The 20,970-nt window shown below is 37.0% G+C and overlaps 1 protein-coding gene across 1 annotated transcript in view; it reads right to left on the bottom strand.

Moving 5' to 3' along the window:
• Positions 1-20,970, bottom strand: part of RAB2A (RAB2A, member RAS oncogene family) — a 79,127-nt gene that overhangs the window by 14,046 nt on the left and 44,111 nt on the right. The window contains exons 5-6 of the mRNA XM_024198451.2: positions 16,573-16,665; positions 11,307-11,418 (exon numbers count right to left, since the gene is read on the bottom strand). Of these exons, the coding sequence (XP_024054219.1) occupies positions 11,307-11,418; positions 16,573-16,665 (205 nt within the window). The remainder of the gene's footprint in view (positions 1-11,306; positions 11,419-16,572; positions 16,666-20,970) is intronic.

Genomic DNA, 20,970 nt, shown 5'->3' with positions numbered 1-20,970 from the left:
GACTACTCATGTGCTTCACGTTAGGCACACACTTGCTGAACTGAGGCCTACAACAGTGTGAGATTAACAATGGTAGGAAAAAGTAATAAAAATATTCTAATTCAACTGGTTATCTTTAGAAAAAATTAAGTAACAGATTAACCACTTGGCATTGGTGGTTCTGCAGCACCAACTATTAGTGGTAATACATTGTACATTAGCCTGCTGCATTGGGAAATAACCACTTTTATGAAGTTATATATTAACTTTAATGCTGATTTGAAAAAAAGTTGTTTTTTCATGTACTATAACAATACTTGATAAGTTTACTTTTTAAAATGTTCTTCACTGGCACTGATTCTGAAAGAACTAGTCAGCTATGGAAGTGAAACACTTCATATCTACCACTAAAAAATAAATAAAATAAAGAAACCTACAATTTTCAGTTAGTTTCCTAGACATTCATACTTTAAGTCAGCCCATGGTTCAAACCATAGGTAGACTTAAAAATATGAGTTTTAAGAAAAATCTAACTAAAAATTGTAGTTGACTCACATTAAGAGCTCTATACCAATTTCAGTATTCTGTAGTGCCCCAATTAGCAAGGGAAAGTGGGTGAACCCAGCATAACTGACTTTCTACCAAAAGTCATTTAAATGCTGATTGTACTATGTGGAACATTTAATATATAATTTGAAATTTCATGTATTTATGTGACCTCCATTTGACTAAGATGTCCCACAACTATTACAAAAAATAATTACAACCAGGGATCTCCATGTGCAAGTTTAAGCCTCAGTTTTTCATCTTCATAATTAAGCATAAAGTCATCAGTGAGATTATTTGAACAGTGTTATATCAGTCTGTATTGGAAAACTATCGGGGGGTAAAAATAAAAAAAAACCATGATATTTCATGAATTTATGGAGCAAATTGACTTTCTGATTCCCTTAAAGCAAACACACACGAGTGCTTACTGGATAAGCAATGTGAGATCAATATTTCCAACAATCCAAGTCACCTTAATAATCATCTAGGATATCAAGTGCAATAAGTATCTACACTCTGTCTACCACATAAAGACAGGTAGCCTTTGCTCACTGGACCCTACACTAACAAGCAGGAAGAATGAACTCGCTCTGCCTATTACTAGTGGGAGTCAAGATCTAGAGTAAGTGAATAGCTTACCTGCAGCTGTCTTAATACTTCACGAGTCCACAAATAAAGAAGAATCCATTCATTGAGAGATCTTGAAGTTAAGGCACTGACTGGGACTCAGGAAATCTGGATTCTATTCCTAACTTTGCTGCAGGCTGAGAGACACATTGGGCAAGTCACTTAAAACAGTGGCTTGGTTTTGCAATTTGTAAAGTGGAGATAATATCACCTCTCTAACTTAGAAGTTGATGACAAGGATAAATCCTGCATAGTGTTTGTGAGGGTTTCAGATGCTAAGATGAGAGCTACAGAAAAGCCTATAAATGAATCAATCACTGCTGATTTTTGAAGCTTCATAAACACAAAAGTAGTGGAAAAATTAAACAGAAATACAGCAATAAAAGGAATCAAACTCTTCCTTTGCTTAAAACTGAAATACATCAACCTGTTTTCTGTTCATGTAACATGCTGCCATCTGGTGGCCACATTAAAGCTATCAATTGTTAATTCAAATTTTCAGCTGACCGGGTCAACAATCTGAAATACTGTCAAAAATTTATAGGTAATGTGCTATACAATTTGAGAATAAATAATCAAGAAAATTTAAAAATAAGTCGGAATTTTAGTCACCCAGAAATGTCAAATATGGTATTCATCTCTATTCAGCCAACTCCTGGAATTAAAGTTTCATTCTTATTTTCCACCATTAAATAATAAGATGCAATTGAGCACAGATTGTCATACATTAATTCTAGAACAAACAAAAGGGTGTGCTTGGAAGCAGAAGTGAAGCCAAATATATCGTCATCTTAGAAATAGAGATAACTTGTCAGTGAACATGTCTATGCATTGTCACTACAAATCTTAAGTGTCCCCTATTCTGTAAAAAGTGAATTTAGTATGTCTAGCTATGAAGTTCTGCAAGTTATATTAACTAGAATCTCTGCTAGCCAAATCAAGATGTTTAACAGCTGTTTATTACTCTCTGAGGATACGTCTTTTAAACTTTAATATCACCCAACCAAGCAAGCTTAACTGGCAGAAGTGCAACATAGTGTGCTTTTAAAAAATAAGTTTACTTTGGAGAAAGACTCATTTCTGAGAGCAGTTCAGTCTTGTTCAGGGGTTGTCAATTTTCCCCCCCTTTTTAAATAATATGCATCATTTCTTAATGGAGAGTTTCTAGGGCCACCTTCCATCTCATCTGTTATCAGATATTATCCTTATGGAAGCTACACTAATTACTCACATGGATAATTAATATTAGAAAAGAGTAAGGGTTTTTTTTTTAAGCTTCCTTTAGTGCAATTTAAGAGCTGGAAACAAGGAGAACTAGCATCATGTGACCAGTCAGTTCTCCACTATCTATCTGATAATTACCCAGGTGATTGGTGCCAAGATCTGAGTACTTGGGTTAGCCCAGCCTGAGTATGAGCATTCTCACAGCAAAGCCCTCTCCGTGTTTCTGTGTCCTTACTGTTTCTACACTTGGTTGTGTGTGTCTGGGGGCATATGCAATGGTTCTCTGTGTTGAGATAGTCTAGGATTCTTTCCAGTCAATTGTCAGTTGCAGGAGAACTTGCCTGAGCCCTTGGGGGAGGGGAAACAGTATGAAGGGCACTGGAGGACTGGCAGTTGCCTGCATTCTCACTGCAAAGCAGGCGCATTCTGGCCAAAGCTAAAGTGCAGTTTAGGCTTAAACCATACCCCCAGCCATGAAAGCAAGCATGGGTTGAAAGCACAAATGAGCACATACCTGAAAGTTGTGTGTGTAGACAGAAGGAAGGTTTGCGCAAATACATGGAGGAGCGCAGGCTAAGACTACAATGTAGATCTACCATGACACTTGATCCTAGACAACTAATCCACTAAGAAAACGTTACTGATACAAAACCACCTCTGAAAAGCTAGAGTTATATTTGACTGACCCAGCCTGGCACTCAAGGTCTCTCTCTTTCCCTTAAACAACTCCTTAATACCCCCAAGAGAGAGACAATCCTTTACCTTGGGAGACTTCAATATCCATATTGACAAACCACTTTGCCTTTAAAGTCTATTCCCACTGGACACTGGGTTCCTCATAGTTTATCTTCAACTCCCCTACCTACTCTAGGAGGAATATATTCCATCTAACAATATCAAATGTTACTCATCTTGCCCATCAGCAGTAACTCACTCATATTTAACTTGGAGGGAGGGAAAGAAGGAAGGAAGAAGGGTACTAGCTTAGGATGAACAGTCCCTTTATTGTCCCATAAAATAATGGAACCTAGAACCTGACATCTCCATAGTTTTCTAAAGTTGAATTTAGTACTTGTGAAGACAGTTGGAGCAGCAGCTCTGGAGCCAGAAGTACCCATAAAATATGACCAGCATAGACAACTCTTCAATAAACTTCCCTATTTCACCCTGTCAATGTGCATCAACTCTTTCCCAGTATACTTCACCAGAGTGAAAGACAGTTCAGTCCTCATGACCATGCCCTCTCTCCCTGCACTGTCCACAAGTGTATACTCTACCAGTAGGTGGCGATTGCAATTCTTGTGATGACCTTAACAGGAAGTACTGACCACTAATTTGTTTCACAGTAGCCACCGTGCAGTAGTAAGATAGTAGCAGCTTTGGGACATTAATTAATTGGGTTGTGTTCAAACTAACAACCTAGATTTTGTACGTGTTACTAGGCCACTGAACCATCCATTCCTCCCTCACGGCTCTGCTGATCCCTCATTTGCAGATACTATCCCACCATTCAATATGTCAATAACTGCTGTAAAACTCTATCCCTTCTTGGGCTCTGCTAACTTTGTCCCCCTTCTTCCTCACCACCTGATCATGGTAACATGAAGAGACAATGGCATGAGACAGAACGTACTTGGGATTGCCCAGTGCACTAACCAACGCTCTTGGGAGCAGAGACCCAGTCTCTTGAAAGTTCAAGGTTCAGTTGGTGTGAGAGACTCAGTATGTTCAGGACTAAACATTTCTCTCTCCATTAGATGATAGGAGGAATTTGTTACTTCACCTTTTAAAAAGAGGATATTTAGTTCTTATCAAATACTTCACCTATAGCTCTCAAAGAGTTTCAAAGCAGGGTAAAGCATTATCTCCTTTTTACATATGAGGAAACTGAGGCACAGAGAGGTGAAGCAACTTGCCCAAGATCACACAGCAGGTCAGTAGCAGACCAGGAAATATAACCAGAGTCCCCTGATTCCTAGTCTAATGGACCATGCTGCTTCCCATTAAAATGAGACTACTACTGCTTACAGCTAACACCAACAACTCAACCTGGTGCTCCCTTTATCCAAAATGTTTTTATGTCACCTATTAATTGCATAATGCCATGCTAATTCAAGATTATGGCTGTACAGTGCACACTCAAGAAATATATAGGTTGAAGTTAAATTTTAGCCCTTTGTACATGTGCATTATATAGATGTGCACACACACTATCAAAGACCACAATACATATCTAAGGTAATGTGATCAAGAATTGAAAGATCCAGTTGTAATGCATGTGTGAGGGAGGAAAAGTTAAGGATTCACATTACATTTTAACATTCAACTGTATGACCTTAATGTGGCATTCATGTAAATTTCTTTCTTTTTTAAAAGAAAACTCCCTGGCTCTATAACTAGACAAAGGACAACTAGTGCATTAGTATAGTGGACTAACTGTGCATTTCCATACCTGTGTAAATACCTGCCAATATAAAATAGCATAAGCATCTCCCAATCCCTCTTGCCAGCTTCCTAGGACACTTTTTGTGCCTTCGTCCCTCTGTTTTTAAATGCTTTTTGTCTTTTAAATTGAGCTAAGGTCTGTAAAATATATGAGAAGTTTAAAATGCAAAAAGCTTCCACGAACTGGGATACAAAAAAGGGTCTAGTGGGCTGGCAGGTGCTCATGATGCTTTAAATATTTTTTAAATTGCATAATTCATATACATATTAGCTACATAAATACATGGCTTGTGGGTTTTTTCTGGATACTTATAGCACTAAGATCAGGGTTCCCAACCAGGAGGTTGCAACCACCCTGTTCTTTCCATATTGCTAATTGGAAAGGGATAGAAGGCAGGGGGCCACCTATGTGGAAAAGGTGGTGAACCACCTCTGTAGGGGCTACAATAGCTCTTGGCACAGTTATGGTTAATTAGGTAAAAACATATCTTTGTCAAAATGACTATTGAACCAAGTCTCTGACAGACATAAAAAGTGGAAAGGGTAGTGTAAATCTGTTTTGACACTTATTTGATGTGAGTTAATTTGGAAATTACTGTAACAATCCAGACACTGAAAGAAGTTAAATATGGAAAATCTGTTAGGTCATCACGTCCATCTCCCTGTCAATGCAGAACTGTTCCAAACAGTACATATACCAAGGCATTTTATAGTCCAAATTTATTTTTCAAGCAATGATGTTTCCACTATTCCCTTTGGAAACATAATCTATAAGTCACCATTAAGATAAACATTCCTGATATCTGGCCCACATGACTTTTGCTTCGTTTCATCTCATTAATTCTAGTTGGATCATCTTCAAATACACGTAAACTATCATTTCACCACCTTTTAGTTGTGAAGTCAACTGAAGTCAATGGGAGCTCTGAGTAAAGAGGGCTTGCAAGACCCTGTCCCTCTAGTTCTTTATAATTCCTTCCTCATAAATTAATCCCTCCAGGCCAGAACCACCACCTTTTTGGACACCCTTCAATTTCTTGACATCTTTTTGTTACTGACTGGTATCCAGAATTGAATGCAGATAAGTGCAGCCTCAACAGTGTTTTATGGAAAGCCATTATTCACCTCACTTCTTCATAATGTGACACCTTTTGCCTATGCAGCTCAAAACAGCACTGCCTGCCCATCTTTCAACGTACAATCTAATTTTACTTGTGTTCACGATCTCATCATGCTTTCTTAAGTATTTCCCTCATTTTTCCCATATCCATTATCTTGTGTGTTATAAGCCAAAGCTCATTATTTCCTGCTTACAGTTTTAACTTCTCTAGATCCTTTTGATTATTTCCTCTTCATGCCACCTCTTAATTTAGTACTGCCTGAAAAGATAATGAAAAAGTGCTCTTTACCTCCTTTAGGAAACTCTGCAAAGCCTTCCTATTTCATAAAGCTTTCCTATTATAACTAGGAGTGTCAAGCAATTAAAAAAAAATTAATCGCAAGTAGTCACACTATTAAACAATAACAGAATACTACTTATTTAAATATTTTTGGATGCTTTATAAATTTTCCAATATATTGATTTCAATCACAACACAGAACACAAAGTGTACAGTGCTCACTTTATATTTATTTTTGATTACAAATATTTGTGCTATAAAAAAAGAAATAGTATTTTTCAATTCAACTCAAAGTCCTGTAATACAATCTCTATCATGAAAGTTGAACTTACAAATGTAGAATTATGTACCAAAAAAACCTGCATTAAAAAAAAAAACAATGTAAAATTTTACAGCCTACAAGTCCACTCCGTCCTACCAATTGAAATGTATTAAAGATTTTGGATGTATTTCTATATTTTGACATATATTGTATTCTGTGTTTTAATTGAAATCAAAGTGTATATGATTTTTTTATTACAAATATTTGCACTGTAAAAATGATAAACAAAAGAAACCGTATTTTTCAATTCACCTCATACAAGTACCATAGTGCAATCTCTTTGTCATGAAAGTGCAACTTACAAATGTAGATTTTTTTTGTTAAATAACTGCACTCAAAACCAAAACAATGTAAAACTTCAGAGCCTACAAGTCCACTCAGTCCTTCTTAGTCAGCCAATCGCTCAGACAAACAAGTTTGTTTACATTTGCAGGAGATAATGCTGTCCGCTTTATGTTTACAATGTCACCTGAAAGTGAGAACAGGTGTTCACATGGCACTGTTGTAGGCAGCATCACAAAATATTTACATGCTAGATGCATTAAAGATTCATATGTCCCTTCATGCTTCTATCACCATTCCAAAGGACGTGCATCCATGCTAATAAGGGGCTCTGCTCGATAACGATCCAAAGCAATGAAGACCGATGCATGTTCACTTTCATCATCTGAGTCAGATGCCACCAGCAAAAGGTTGATTTTCTTTTTTGGTGGTTTGGGTTCTGTAGTTTCCACACTGGAATGTTGCTCTTATAAGACTTCGGAAAGCATGCTCCACACCTCATCCTTCTCAGATTTTGGAAGGCACTTCAAATTCTTAAACTCTAGGTCGAGTGCTGTAGCTATCTTTAGAAATTTCACATTGGTACCTTCTTTGCGTTTTGTCAAATCTGCAGTGAAAGTGTTCTTATAACGAATATGTGCAAAGTCATGAAATATATGGCAGACTGCAGGTAAAACAGAGCAGGAGACATACTATTCTCCCCCAAGGAGTTCAGTCACAAATTTAATTAACACATTTTTTTTTAAATGAGCATCATCAGCATGGAAGCATGTCCTCTGGAATGGTGGCAGAAGCATGAAGGGGCACACTAATGTTTAGCATATCTGGCACGTAAATAGCTTTCAATGCCGGCTACAAAAGTGCCATGTGAATGCCTGTTCTTACTTTCAGGTGGACATTATAAATAAGAAGCCGGCAGCATTGTCTCTCGTAAATGTAAACAAACTGGTTTGTCTTAGTGATTGGCTGAACAAGAAGTAGGACCGAGTGGACTTGTAGACTCTAAAGATTTATATTGTTTTGTTTTTGAGTGCAGTTACGTAACCATAAATAAATAAATAAATCCACATTTGTAAGTTGCACTTTCAGGATAAAGAGAGTGCACTATGGTACTTGTATGAGGTGAATTGAAAAATACCATTTCTTTTGTTTCTATTATTTTTATTACAAATATTTGCACTGTAAAAATGATAAAGTTAGCACTGTACACTTTGTATTCTGTGTTGTAATTGAAATTAATATATTTGAAAAGGTAGAAAAACATCCAAAAATATTTAATACATTTCAATTGGTATTCTATTGTTTAACAGTGCGATTAGAACTGCAGTTAGTTACGATTAATCTTTTTAATTGCGTTTTTTTGAGTTAATTGTGTGAGTTAACTGCGATTAATCAACAGCCCTAATTATAACCCTGTTCATCCTCCTGACCCCCGAAGACAGACATCCTGGCCCACACAGAAATTTCAGAACTCAGAAGGACATCTGCAAAGGAGTCCACAAAGTCCTCTAGAGACTTTGCTATTGCCAATCTATTTTATGTGGAGGGCATTCAGATGCTATAGTGAGGCGCAACACTGCAAAACATTAAGATAGAGAGATGGAGATACTCACTCTTCTAGAGTATCTATAAGTGGAAGGAACCATAATCTACCAGATGTGGTTGTGGTAAGGGAATAGAATGAGGGAAGGGTGTGCTCACTCCTTGGCACCTCTCCTTCTCTATTTTTGACCCACAGAAGGATAATTGGGAGCTCACTGAGTTTCTTGAGCAGTTCCTCCCCCCCAGGGGTTGATTGAGTCCATCAATAAAGATTGGGCCCAACTTTGATGCCCCACTAGATTCCTCCTCTCAATTTGATACATTACAGCTAACAACTATAATTTGCCCTTCAGATAGTTTTCATTCTATGTATTCTTGCTCACATCCAAGTCACAATGACAATATTTCTGGTACGATTTCTGAGACCATTTACTAAATTCTAGGGGTGTCAAGCGATTAAAAACATTAATCGTGATTAATCGCACTGACAAACAGAATACCATTTATTTAAATATTTTTGGATGTTTTCTACATTTTCAAATATATTGATTTCAATTACCACACAGAATACAAGGTGTACAGTTAATTTAATTGACACTTTTTTAACGAGCGTCATCAGCATGGAAGCATGTCCTCTGGAATGGTGGCTGAAGCATGAAGGGGCATACAAATGTTTAGCATATCTGGCACGTAAATACCTTGCAATGCCGGCTACAAAAGTGCCATGCAAATGCCTGTTCTCACTTTCTTGGTGACACTGTAAATAAGAAGAGGGCAGCATTATCTCCTGTAAATGTAAACAAACTTGTTTGTCTTAGCTATTGGCTGACTAAGAAGTAGGACTGAGTGGACTTGTAGGCTCTGAAGCTTTACATTGTTTTGGTTTTGAGTGCAGTTATTTAACACACACAAAAAATCTACATTTGTTAGTTGCACTTTCCCGCCAAAGAGATTGCATTATGGTACTTGTATGAGGTGAATTGAAAAATACGATTTCTTTTGTTTATCATTTTTACAGTGCAAATATTTGTAATAAAAAGTTGTATACACTTTGATTTCAGTTACAACACAGAATACAATACATGTCAAAAATGTAGAAAAACATCCAAAATCTTTAATAAATTTCAATTGGTATTCTATTATTTAACAGTGCGATTAAAACTGTGATTAATCACAATTTTTTTGAGTTAATCACGTGAGTTAACCGCGATTAATCGACAGCCCTACTAAATTCACTAGGGACCATTAATAACCTAATTCTGTTTAAAAAAGTGAGATGATGTCTATTTTATGAATGCATGCTGTTTATTGTTCATGGTACCATTATCCGTAGAGCCTTACTGATCTCAATATTTCTTCCATTATGTTACTAGCAACTGAAATCGGATTTCCTGGATGATTATCATCAGGCTCACTACCCCAAAATTCTTTTGAGGGATTATGTGGGGGTGGAGAAGAATATCAGTGTGACACTGCTTCCCCCATATTCTTCTAGTGCCTCCCCATTTTCAAAAATTCTTGCCACTGATGAGGTAAATACATCACAAAATTTGTTTATCTTGGGATGCACATCTTCTATATCTGCATATTATGAAGACATGCCGGCTTAGTTAAAGCTGAAGCAAGTCTTCACTTATAAACCTGATTTAACACTCACCCTCACACTTCCACCCCAATTTTGCCACTGTGAAACCAAATTCACCTGAAATTTCACAGGCATTGAATTTGCACCATTGTGAAAGTTTCAGTAAATTTAAACTTTATTTTGGTGAATACATGTGCCTTAGACCACAGGAAACATTGACCAATCTGGGAAAATATAAGTAGGATCCTGTTTAGTGACTCTAGATGTGAGCTTGACTCATACAAGGTATGGATCCCTCCAGCAGGCAGAGAGAATTTATATCTTACGTACTTTAGGAAGCTTGTATTCAACTTCCCTAGACAGGACTGTACTACTTATGATTGCAGCACATGAAAGCCCTACGCCTCAACTGGGAGTAAGAAGGCTGTGGGTTCTATTTCCAGCTTCCCTCTACGAGAAGTAGTTTTACCTTGTTTTTCCTTTTGATATCAGACAGCTAATAGGCAACAAATCCACTATCAAAAGTGAACACAATATGAAAAGTACCAAAATCAAACTAAACAGTCAGAAATACATACTAGAACAGAAGAGTCTAAGCACGTCCATCTTGCCCAGTATCCTGTCTCCAACAATGGCCTATATCAGAGCTTCAGGGGGAGCATACTGATCAGGACAAGTATAGAGTGATCCATTCCTAGCTTCCACTCCCAGATTTTGATAATCAGAGGTTTAGGGTTGTTCCTGACCATCTTGGCTACTAGCCATTGATGGATCTATCCTCCATGAACTTATCCAGTTCTTTTTTGAACCCAATTATAATCTTGGCCATCACTACATCCCATGGCAATGAGTTCCAAAGACTAGCTGTGAGTTGTGTGGAAAAAGTACTTCCTCTGCTTTGTATTAAACCTTCTGCCTATTAATTTCATTGGGTGACCCATGATTTTTGCTAACAAAAACTCAAGGAAGAGGCACAGTATTACAACACTCAGTATTTTGACACTATATTTGAAATGCTGTAAATGTACATCTTAGCTTTCTTAAACTGATAAATAACTGTAAATTCTTGTAGAAAGGTAGTATAGCAGGGAAGTTAAACACAGCAATCTCAGCAATTTACTCAGTCTGATGTGTCCACTACATTTTACTGAACATCGTCTCAGAATATTAAAAAAAAAACAAAATAGAAAAATGAAGAGTAGGGTTCAAGTCATATTTCTAAAAGGGAGAGTAAAATGAGATTAAAAAAAACTTTCAATATAAAGCAGCGGGAAAGCATGTTAAAAGATTAAAAGCTTAAAACCAACTGTTTAATTAAAACGTTATCAAGAACAATTTTACGTGCCGTTACCTCCTCGACATTAGAAGCAGTTTTGGCAGATGTCTCCATAAAAATAAGTCCATGCTCTCGTGCAAATGCTTCACCTTCTTCTTTTTTCACTTCTCTTCTAGATTCTAAGTCACTAAGATAACCAAACAAGAGACAGAGTTACTTACCTGTACAAGTAAAAAGACTCCAAAAGCAGTTTCTATAGAGACGTACCTCACATGGCTTTCATGTGCTTCCCATCAAGGGAACTATTCACATCTATTAGTTAGAATCTTTACCTCAAGTCAGATATGCAGCAGTGGTACCATAAGGGATAGTCATACCACATCTGCTTGAAGTAAAGTTATTTTTGACCCAGACATAGCATGAACCTTAATGAACCAGCTTCCAGAAGGAAAATATAGGGGAGCATGCATGCATAGACACTAACTTTAGAGAACTATTGTTAGAGGCAAGTATCTCTCCTCTGAAATGTAGCATCATCAATTGATCCACCGTCCAGAAATTTAAACTGGTAAAAAGCATGTATTTATACAAATAGACTTTGTGAAATAAAAAGGGACCAGTCAGCTTCATTTTCTGGGGAATCACATGCAGTAACACAACATTCGCATGTGGGGATTGAAATGCAACAAAAGAAAGCTTATATTCAGACAAAAAACTTATTACAAATCATAAAGAGAAACATTTCTAAATGATTCTACGTTGCATTAAACCTTGTTTCTTACAAAACCTAATTTTTGGTCTTGAAGTTGCATACCCATAAACACTCCTTTACAACAGACAGGTGAACTTGAGTGACATACACAAAACTACTCGTTTTCTACTTCCTAAGAAGTCTAGGTGAAAATTTATTATTGTAGGTTAGGTAATAGCGTACTCGGATTGGACAACTAAAAAAATGACATCACATCTTGTGAGTTACATAAGGTAATTTTAATAGCTGTGGCTATTTCATTCTTAAGAACTCAGATTTTGTTAGTGTGCAGAGTGATATATTTATTTCTTGTCTATTCTGCTTATCTTCATTTTGGACAGGAGGGATTACACTTTTAAAAAGTTGTACCTTAACTGTGCATGTAAAAGATGTTTGCAAACAGTGTTCCAAGTAAAATAGCTAACTGTAAACTGAACACCCATTTAAAAAGATAAGATCTTGTAGTGGTCAGCCACGGATAATATTAATGCCGTATTGACTTTATAATGACAATTCTGATGAACACAATGTATACAAGAGTAAAGTATCTATATAATATTTTATTTACATATTTACTTTTCAATTCCGCCCACTGCACTTATATTTTGCATCACAAAACAGGTATCTGGTATTTTGACTGTCTTGTGTGAATATAACAATTTTGACTGTATACTTTGGCTAAGCACATGTACTAAGACTATAGCTGCATTTATAAAGATACTAAGAGATACTGTGTAATGAATATGACTTATGAAAAAAAAACCAATTTCATATTAAACATTTGACTCAAAGTTTGGGGCAAGTTAGCAGGGTGTTTGTTCTGGAAGTCCTGGAATACCTGCCCTGATAATGACTGAGGCTTGAGCTAATATGTACATGCAGTGTCTGTCTGTCAGTTGAGATCTGCAAGTTTCAAAAGTGGTCTAGAATTTGTAGGATATTTTAAAATGTCCTTTCAATTAATGTGTTAAAACACATATGCAGAACAAAGTTCTAAATTTAAGTAACCATTTCAAATATCTGATAGAAAAGGTTGCTGCCTTGATATTACATACCCACCCACACGCACCCATGTTTGCGCGTGTGCATCATTATAAAAATAATTATAAAAACTGAAAATTCTCCTGTACTTTGTCTTCTGAACTCAATGAGTTAAGGCTTCTTTGTTTCCAATTAATCTTCCTAGAGGAGATGTCAGAGTTACTCCCCAAAAGTCTACTTATTCCCTTTTTTGAAAGACTAAAGTAAAGGAACATTTCCTAAAACCTGAGGACTGGGGAGGAGAAAGGGGTAAAGAAAAGAAATGCTGGATATTAAGTCTCAGCCACAATATAAGATTAACCCACAACAGTGTTATGCCAGTTTTAAACTAGTACAACTCCTCCATTAATTTCAATGCAGTTGCACCAGTTTAAAACAGGAGTAAGCCGAGGGGTGAATCCAGTCCAAACCCACTATTTCTCAATTTTTTTTTGGAAGTAAAGTCTTCTCTGTATCTTCTCATACCCCAGGTTGCAACCCTATCCCTACCCACCCATTCCAGTGATTTAAAGTATATGGTCTTGTCAGAATAGTACAGCTATAATGGTTTGCCATTATTTCTTCTTTTGATGGGACCTGTATTGTTTTGGTGCTTTGTTACTGTGCAGATATAACAATGCAGTTTGCACTTATTCTGACAATATTATTTGCATATACTTTATCAAACATTTACAATGAAACATCAATTTAAGCAATATCTTGGATTATGGTGTTAGGGAAACTTACATAATTTAAGTAATCTTCCCCATTACCAGAATTCAAGAAATAAAACCACTCTTGTAGTATATACACATTTCAGCTGGGTGTATTTTTTCCTTTAAAGCCTAGTGAAATCTAAAGAAAAATTAGAAAAGTTGTTTCTTGAAGATTACTGCTCCTTTTGCTTTAGGATTGTAGCTTTTTAAAGGCATTTACAAAAATCTCACTACATTGTAAAGTAACAAAGTTATGAGATATCTGTACATTAACAGATTATGTTTAAGCAATAGGAGTTTTAAGTGTGATATTAATGATTATGGCACGCAGACTAATGGATCACCACACTCCCAGTTATGTGTTATAGTAAACATATTAGCATAACTGCAAAAGAATATATTCAAAATATGCAGTATATCTTAGCAGAAGAAAAACAAAAACAGATGAGTCCCCTAGCAGCTTGGGAAAACGTGCTCACGGTAGCCTTCATGCAAGAGGTCTTTATCTTGCTGGTCGGTGGAAAAGGTATGCTGACCCTTTAAGGGATTCCCCCTACAATGGGTGGGAAGGCGGAGGAAAGTTTACATGGATGGGCAGGAAGCAGCTGGGGCCAGGTCAGTGTTGGGTCACTGGTTTTCCTGCTGACGAGATGAGTGTATATGGGGGTTATTTATACCACAAGCAGCTCCAGAGAAGCATTTTTTACCAGGATTGAGCCTGTAGTACCCATCCACAACTATGCAAAAGGATCAGGTGTTTTTCTCATGACCCGCTGTGGGGATTACAATAGTCACCCTTTTCTTTGGGGGTTGGGAATGAAGTTTTTCCTCACTGCCAGACTGGCTGGGACAGGATGTTTTCCTTTGCCTTCCCCACCAGCAGGTCTGGGACCCAATGAGGTAGAGCAGGGGATTTATGGTGTAAAATTGCAACACAGTACATAAAACTCATGGCAGATGTCTAGTGCAGGTCTTTGGTATGCAAGGGATATGGTTATTGGATAAAATGGACTAGAAAGGATTTGAAGGAAAGCATCCCTTAGGGGACCTGAGAAAGGGGGTTTTGGGGCTCCTAATGACTTGAACAGCAGGGAGCTGATCTTTTATAATCTCCATTTCATCTTATATGAGGCGACGGAAGCAGGGTGGCAGCAATGGGATGGCTGGGACAAGGTTGGGGCTTACGTGGAAATTATTAAGAAAGTGAGGATGGACCTGCACTGTACAATTTATTGCCAGGTACTCCCAGATATTTTAAGTGAACGAAATTGCAGCCTGCCACATTTATCATCGCTTGTCTTTCTTCTAACATGGCTGGACAAAAGTTATATTATGCAAACTGATGTGGTATTTATATCTCACATTCACACAATGCAGATCTAATTTGCCACAAGATATGCTATTTCCCCCACTGCTATTTTAGCTCACATGACCAGAAGAATGTGAGACCACTCATTTAAGTAAAATAGGTGTAGTTTGTACATTTCATTCAGAAACGTTAGCTTTTGCCAGTTTGACTACTCAATCCATTTCACTGGCTAATGGAAAATTGTCAGTTAGCCATACAGTCTTTTTTCCAGATTATATGCAATATAAAACTTTTAGACAGCTTTCACAATTACTTGACTTCAGAGAAGGTTAAAAGTTAATTTTACATGGAAATAAGATTTCATAGAAAAATATTAGATGAATGAGCCAGACTGTGAAATGAGCTTGTAGTCAGTTCAATTGAGTGGACAGGTATCCACATTACAAAAATCACCATTACAACTGACACCTTTGTAGAATTGCTCAGGCATGGAGATAGGTGGAGCTCAGACCAGGAAAAGGCAGCTGTAACATAGCTAACAGATCACTTAAATCCTGAACTTCTATCTTCTCCTTTAGTATTTGAAATTGAAGTTCCAGATTTTTACCAAAAAATCTGTTTGCTAATATGTTGTCACAGTTCGCTGAATCAAAATGGTAGAAAACTCAACATGTGTGATGATTTAATAATTATTATTTTTCTAAAGATCTACGTTCCTGTTCAACCATTTCAGAATCAAGAGAGCATTTTTAGCACATTTGAATTGCTTTGGCTGAAAATTAATAGCCTAGGTGTTGAAAATGCAAGTAGGATATCGCATCTAAGGCCAGACACAAGAAAAATAGGTCTAGATAATCAGTTACTTTATCAGTTTGTTGCAAACATTTTTATTTTTCCAACTAGCTTATAGAGACGTGCATGTTTTTTAAAAGTGTAACCAGATCTACTTTAGTTTCACTTACTGAACACACTTTCCATTTTGGACAGTGTGCGTGTCTTTTTAATTTTTGCAGAATAAATGTGCTTATGAAGTGAATTGCATAGTATGAGTTTTATATATAAAAATGCTTTTTCTCCCCCTCCTCACCATTCTTTCAGGAAAAGGCACATATTTTTGTCAAATTTAGGGAAAAACTAACCACTCTGGCATACACATGCAAAAATTTACATTTCAAATAGTATTAGAAACAGAAAGAAATGCAAATAAGCTCAGAAAATTAATAAACAGCATCAAAAACTAAACCTAAACAAATTACTGGACTTTGTCTTTTTAAATTAAAATTACTTCTGAATGATCTAGCCAGAGCAGGAGTGCATATGGCTCATCCATGTATGAGGTTATTACATCCAGACTATTTAGAAAAGCGTTTATTTGTGCACTGAAAAATCTTTATGTTCATTAAAGATTAAAAATTATCTAAAATTAGCACGTTGATTACAAAGAATCACAAATATCAGAGGAGAACTATTACCTAAACAAACAGGTCACAGAGCTTTATTACCTGCAAACTCATTAGCTTCTATTTCATAAAGGATTATTTTTACCTTTTATTTCCAATAAGCATAATGACCATGTTGGAATTGGAATGCTGGCGAGCATCTTCTAACCAGGTTGTCAAGTGATTGAAAGTATCTCTCCTGAGTTTGAACAAGAATGAAAATTAAGAGTGATGCTTCAAGAAAGAAAAGTATTTGCCCAAATGCTATCACCCACAGATTTTTCTTTAGTAATTTACTTCAATGATAAGATTACTTACATTAAGTTCACACACAAGCCAATATACTGTAAGCATAATCAAAGTTCAATATACTCTGAGACACAAGACATAAAGGGTGAAATCCTGGCCCCGATGAAGTCAATGGCAAAGCTTCCACTGACTTCAATGGAGCCAAGATTTCACCCATATTCTGTGGCAAGTACACCCCGGCATTCTGGGGGGAAAAAAAACAAAAACAAAACTTTTATAATAGCATGAAATGCATTGAAAAGAATACAGAAAATGAAGGTTTGTTGAACTAATATACATGTATTAATTTTGTTATTCATTTATGTAGTTTTAATGAAGATTTCCAGTTTGAGCTATGCCACAGGCTGCTGCTCCATTTTGCTGCAAGATCCACTATTTGCCATACCTCCCTTTCCCTTTTCTTGGCCATATGGAGTATGGGAGGTTTTAACCGCATCTTTCCTTCTTTCTGATAGCTAGACTGTTATCAGCTTAAAGGAGCCAGGGGTAAAGGGATGGGTGAAGGAGGTGGGTGATGGAAAGGAAAGCTCATCAAGTTCAAAGACACCTCAAGTTCAGCGTTCAAAGGTTTTTGTTGTTTCATTATTGGCAGAGAGAGTCAGCATGCAAGGTTCAGGGTTCAGAGTGCCAGTTAGAAGACGTGCTGCCTCAGAAACTCCACCTCATGACTCAAGCAGTGAACTCACTGAGTTCTGAAACATGTCTGCTGACAACAGCTAGAATTCCCCCGGGGGGGAAAGGAACAGGCAGACAAGTAGTAGTAAACAGGGAAGCAAGAACAAAACGGTGGTTGTCTTCACCTAAAAATCAGCAAGTTCAAACATATTGCTGAAAGCATCCTAACTGTAGATTTCATGACTAACTTTCATTAAGAGTAATCAATAAAAGGCCCCACACATTGTAAAGAATTCTTCTAAACGACCTAAATAATTCAAACTTTAAAAACACAAACACCACAACACACTAATGCAGTGGATACAATAGCAACTGCTACAGTCAAGATTTCCAGGTTCAGTCTCTGCCTAAAAGAATATATTTTTTAGGAAGTTTAAGTAAAAAAGTTTTTTTCTTTTAAGAAAAATGAAAAAAATTTACATAGTCTTCACTCTCCTTGTTCTAAACCCCCCCACAAAAACAGTTTTTGCACAAAGATGCTTGTTCCATTATAAGCAAAAAATCACAAAAAACCTTACAACTCTTTTTGAACAGCTGTACAATTGAGGCTGCAAAAGACGAAACTTAGCATGGAAATAGCCCTTATTGACAAAGCTGCTACTCGTTGTGATGAAATTTGTTTTAACTCAGTAGTTATGACCCTTGAAAAAAAATTACATACTGCACTTTTCAACTATTAGCTTGTAAATGTGAATAAGTTCGATATGTAGTGAAAAAGTGTCATGAAAACATGCACGAACCACAGCAAGGATTCTGCAAAGGTTGTAAGGTGCAAAGGGAGCTCTGCTGCACACTTTGAAAACACTAATGCTTTAATCCTGAATTCAGAACCTCATGTCCACCTACACAGTTTTCAGGGCAGGAGCAGGGGCTAATGGTGTAAGCACTTCAGAAGCCTCCGATGTGTCTTCGGGTATATCTATACTGCAACTGGGAGGGGTATAGGCTGACTTTATAATGGAAGCATACAGAGAGCAACGGTAAAGTTCTGCTTTCAGCACGAACTCTGGTATTTTCTTAGTGCTTACCCAGGCAGCTGTAACAACTTTTAAAAGATCTTGTATGGAATTTCCTATAGGGCTGTCATATTATTAAAAAAAAATCACAATTAATCAAAGCTTTAATCATACTGTTAAACAATAGAACACCATTTACAATTTATTAAATATTTTTGGATATTTTTCTACATTTTCAAATATATTGATATCAATTACAACACAGAATACAAGTGAACAGGGCTCACTTTATATTATTTTTTATTACAAATATTTGCACTGTAAAAAGATAAACAAAATAAATAGTATTTTTCAGTTCACCTCATACAAGTACTGTAGTGCAATCTCTATTGTTAAAGTGCAGCTTACAAATGTGGAATTATTATTATTTTATACAACTGCACTCTCAAACAAAACAATATAAAACTTTAGCATCTAAAAGTGGAAGCATGAAGGGGCATACGAATGTTTAGCATATCTGGTACGTAAATACCTTGCAATGCCAGCTACAACATTGCCATGTGAATGCCTGTTCTCACTTTCAGGTGACTTTGTAAATAAGAAGTGGGCAGCATTATCTTCCATAAATATAAACAGACTTGTTTGTCTTATTGATTGGCTGAACAATAAGTAGGACTGAGTGGACTTGTAGGCTCTAACATTTTATGTTTTGTTTTTGAGTGCAGTTATGTAAAGAAATAATTCTACATTCGAAAGTTGCACTTTCACGATAAAGAGATTGCACTACAGCACTTGTATGAGGTGAATTAAATATACTATTTCTTTTGTTTATCTTTTTTACAATGCAAATATTTGTAATAAAAAATAATATAAAGTAAGCACTGTACACTTTGTATTCTGTGTTGTAATCAAAATCAATATATTTGAAAAATGTAGTAAAACATCCAAAAATATTTATAATAAATTTAAATTAGTATTCTATTAACAGTGTGATTAAAACTGTGATTAATCACGACTTTTTTTAAATCTAGTTAATTTGTTTTGAGTTAATCACTTGCGTTAACTGTGATTGACAGTCCTAGTTTCCTGGGGTTTTTAAAAAAAATGGGCAAAAGAAAAGCTACTGACAAGCACTTTACTCTCCCTAACTTGGAAGCTCCATTGGTTTGCAATAAATGAGCAAATAGCATATGTAAATTCCATAATTGGAAATTATTTGATTATACATCCTGCAGGGCTTCTAAGGATACAGTAACGCCTCGCTTAATGTTGTAGTTATGTTCCTGAAAAATGCAACTTTAAGCGAAACGATGTTAAGCGAATCCAATTTCCCCATAAGAATTAATGTAAATATGGGGGGTTAGGTTCCACGGAAATTTTTTTCCACCAGACAAAAAAAACTATATATTATATAGATATACACACAGTATACGTTTTAAACAAACAATTTAATACTGTTCACAGCTATGATGATTGTGAAGCTTGGTTGAGGTGGTGAAGTTAGAGGGTGGAAGAGGGAGGGATATTTCCCAGGGAATGCCTTGCTGGTAAATGATGAACTAGCACTCGGCTGAGCCCTCAAGGGTTAACACTTTGTTAATGTAGCCTCTCACACAAGGCAGCACGAACACGAGGGAGGGGAGACAACATAGCAGATAGAGACAGACACACACCATGTGTGTTTGGGAGAGAGAGAGAGAGAGAGAGAGAGAGAGAGAGAGAGAGAGATGCACACTGCCCCTTTAAGTAAGCTGACCCACTCTTAAGTGTATTTTTTTTTAAGTGGATCAGGAAGTTAAGACAGCAGCTGCTGCCCCAAGCGCTCTGTCTCTCTCTGTTCGTGTCCCCTCCCTGCCCTATATGGAGAAGGGGTAAGCAGGGTGCAGGATCAGGGGGACACCCTGACATTAGCCCCCCTCCCACTTCCCAGCAAGCAGGAGTCTCTGGGAGCAGCTCCAAGGCAGAGGGCAGGAGCAGCACATGGCAGTGGGGGGAGGGACAGCTGAACTGCCAGCGATAGCCTGCTGGGCGGCTGCAGCACAGGGAACTTAGGGGAGCTGATTGATGGGGGGCTGCCGGTCCACCCTGGTTACAAGCCCCCACCAGCTAACTGCAACAAGCTGCTCTTCCTGCAAGCAGTGGACAAAGCAGGCGGCTGCCAAACAATGTTAGAAGGGAGCATAGCACAACTTTAAACAAGCATGTTCCCTAATTGATCAGCAACGTAACAGTGTTAACCGGAACGACTTTAAGTGAGGAGTCACTGTATATCTATACTGCATATCTATACTGCATAGGAGACATGATTGCAACACATGAAGGTATACCTGAGCTAGTTTTGATTGTGCTAGCTCACTAAAAATAGGAGTAAAGTTGTGGCAACACAGGTGGCAACAAAAGTTAGCAACCCAAGTACAAGCCCACCTATGATCCCAGGTGCATACGTATTGTAATTGAGGAAAAAAAGTAAATCATGAAATTAAAGACCATATGGTACAGAGGTAAGGTTCAACCTTCACTTGGCATTTCTTAGCTTTTGAACATTTAAACCAGGTGACGTTAAT

Source organism: Terrapene carolina, unplaced genomic scaffold (genome assembly GCF_002925995.2).
Source record: "Terrapene carolina triunguis isolate 2854851 unplaced genomic scaffold, T_m_triunguis-2.0 Scaffold58, whole genome shotgun sequence".
NCBI classification, from domain to species: Eukaryota; Metazoa; Chordata; order Testudines; family Emydidae; genus Terrapene; species Terrapene triunguis.
The sequence above is the reverse complement of the archived record's forward strand: the minus strand, read 5'-3'. Positions and strand labels throughout refer to the sequence as shown.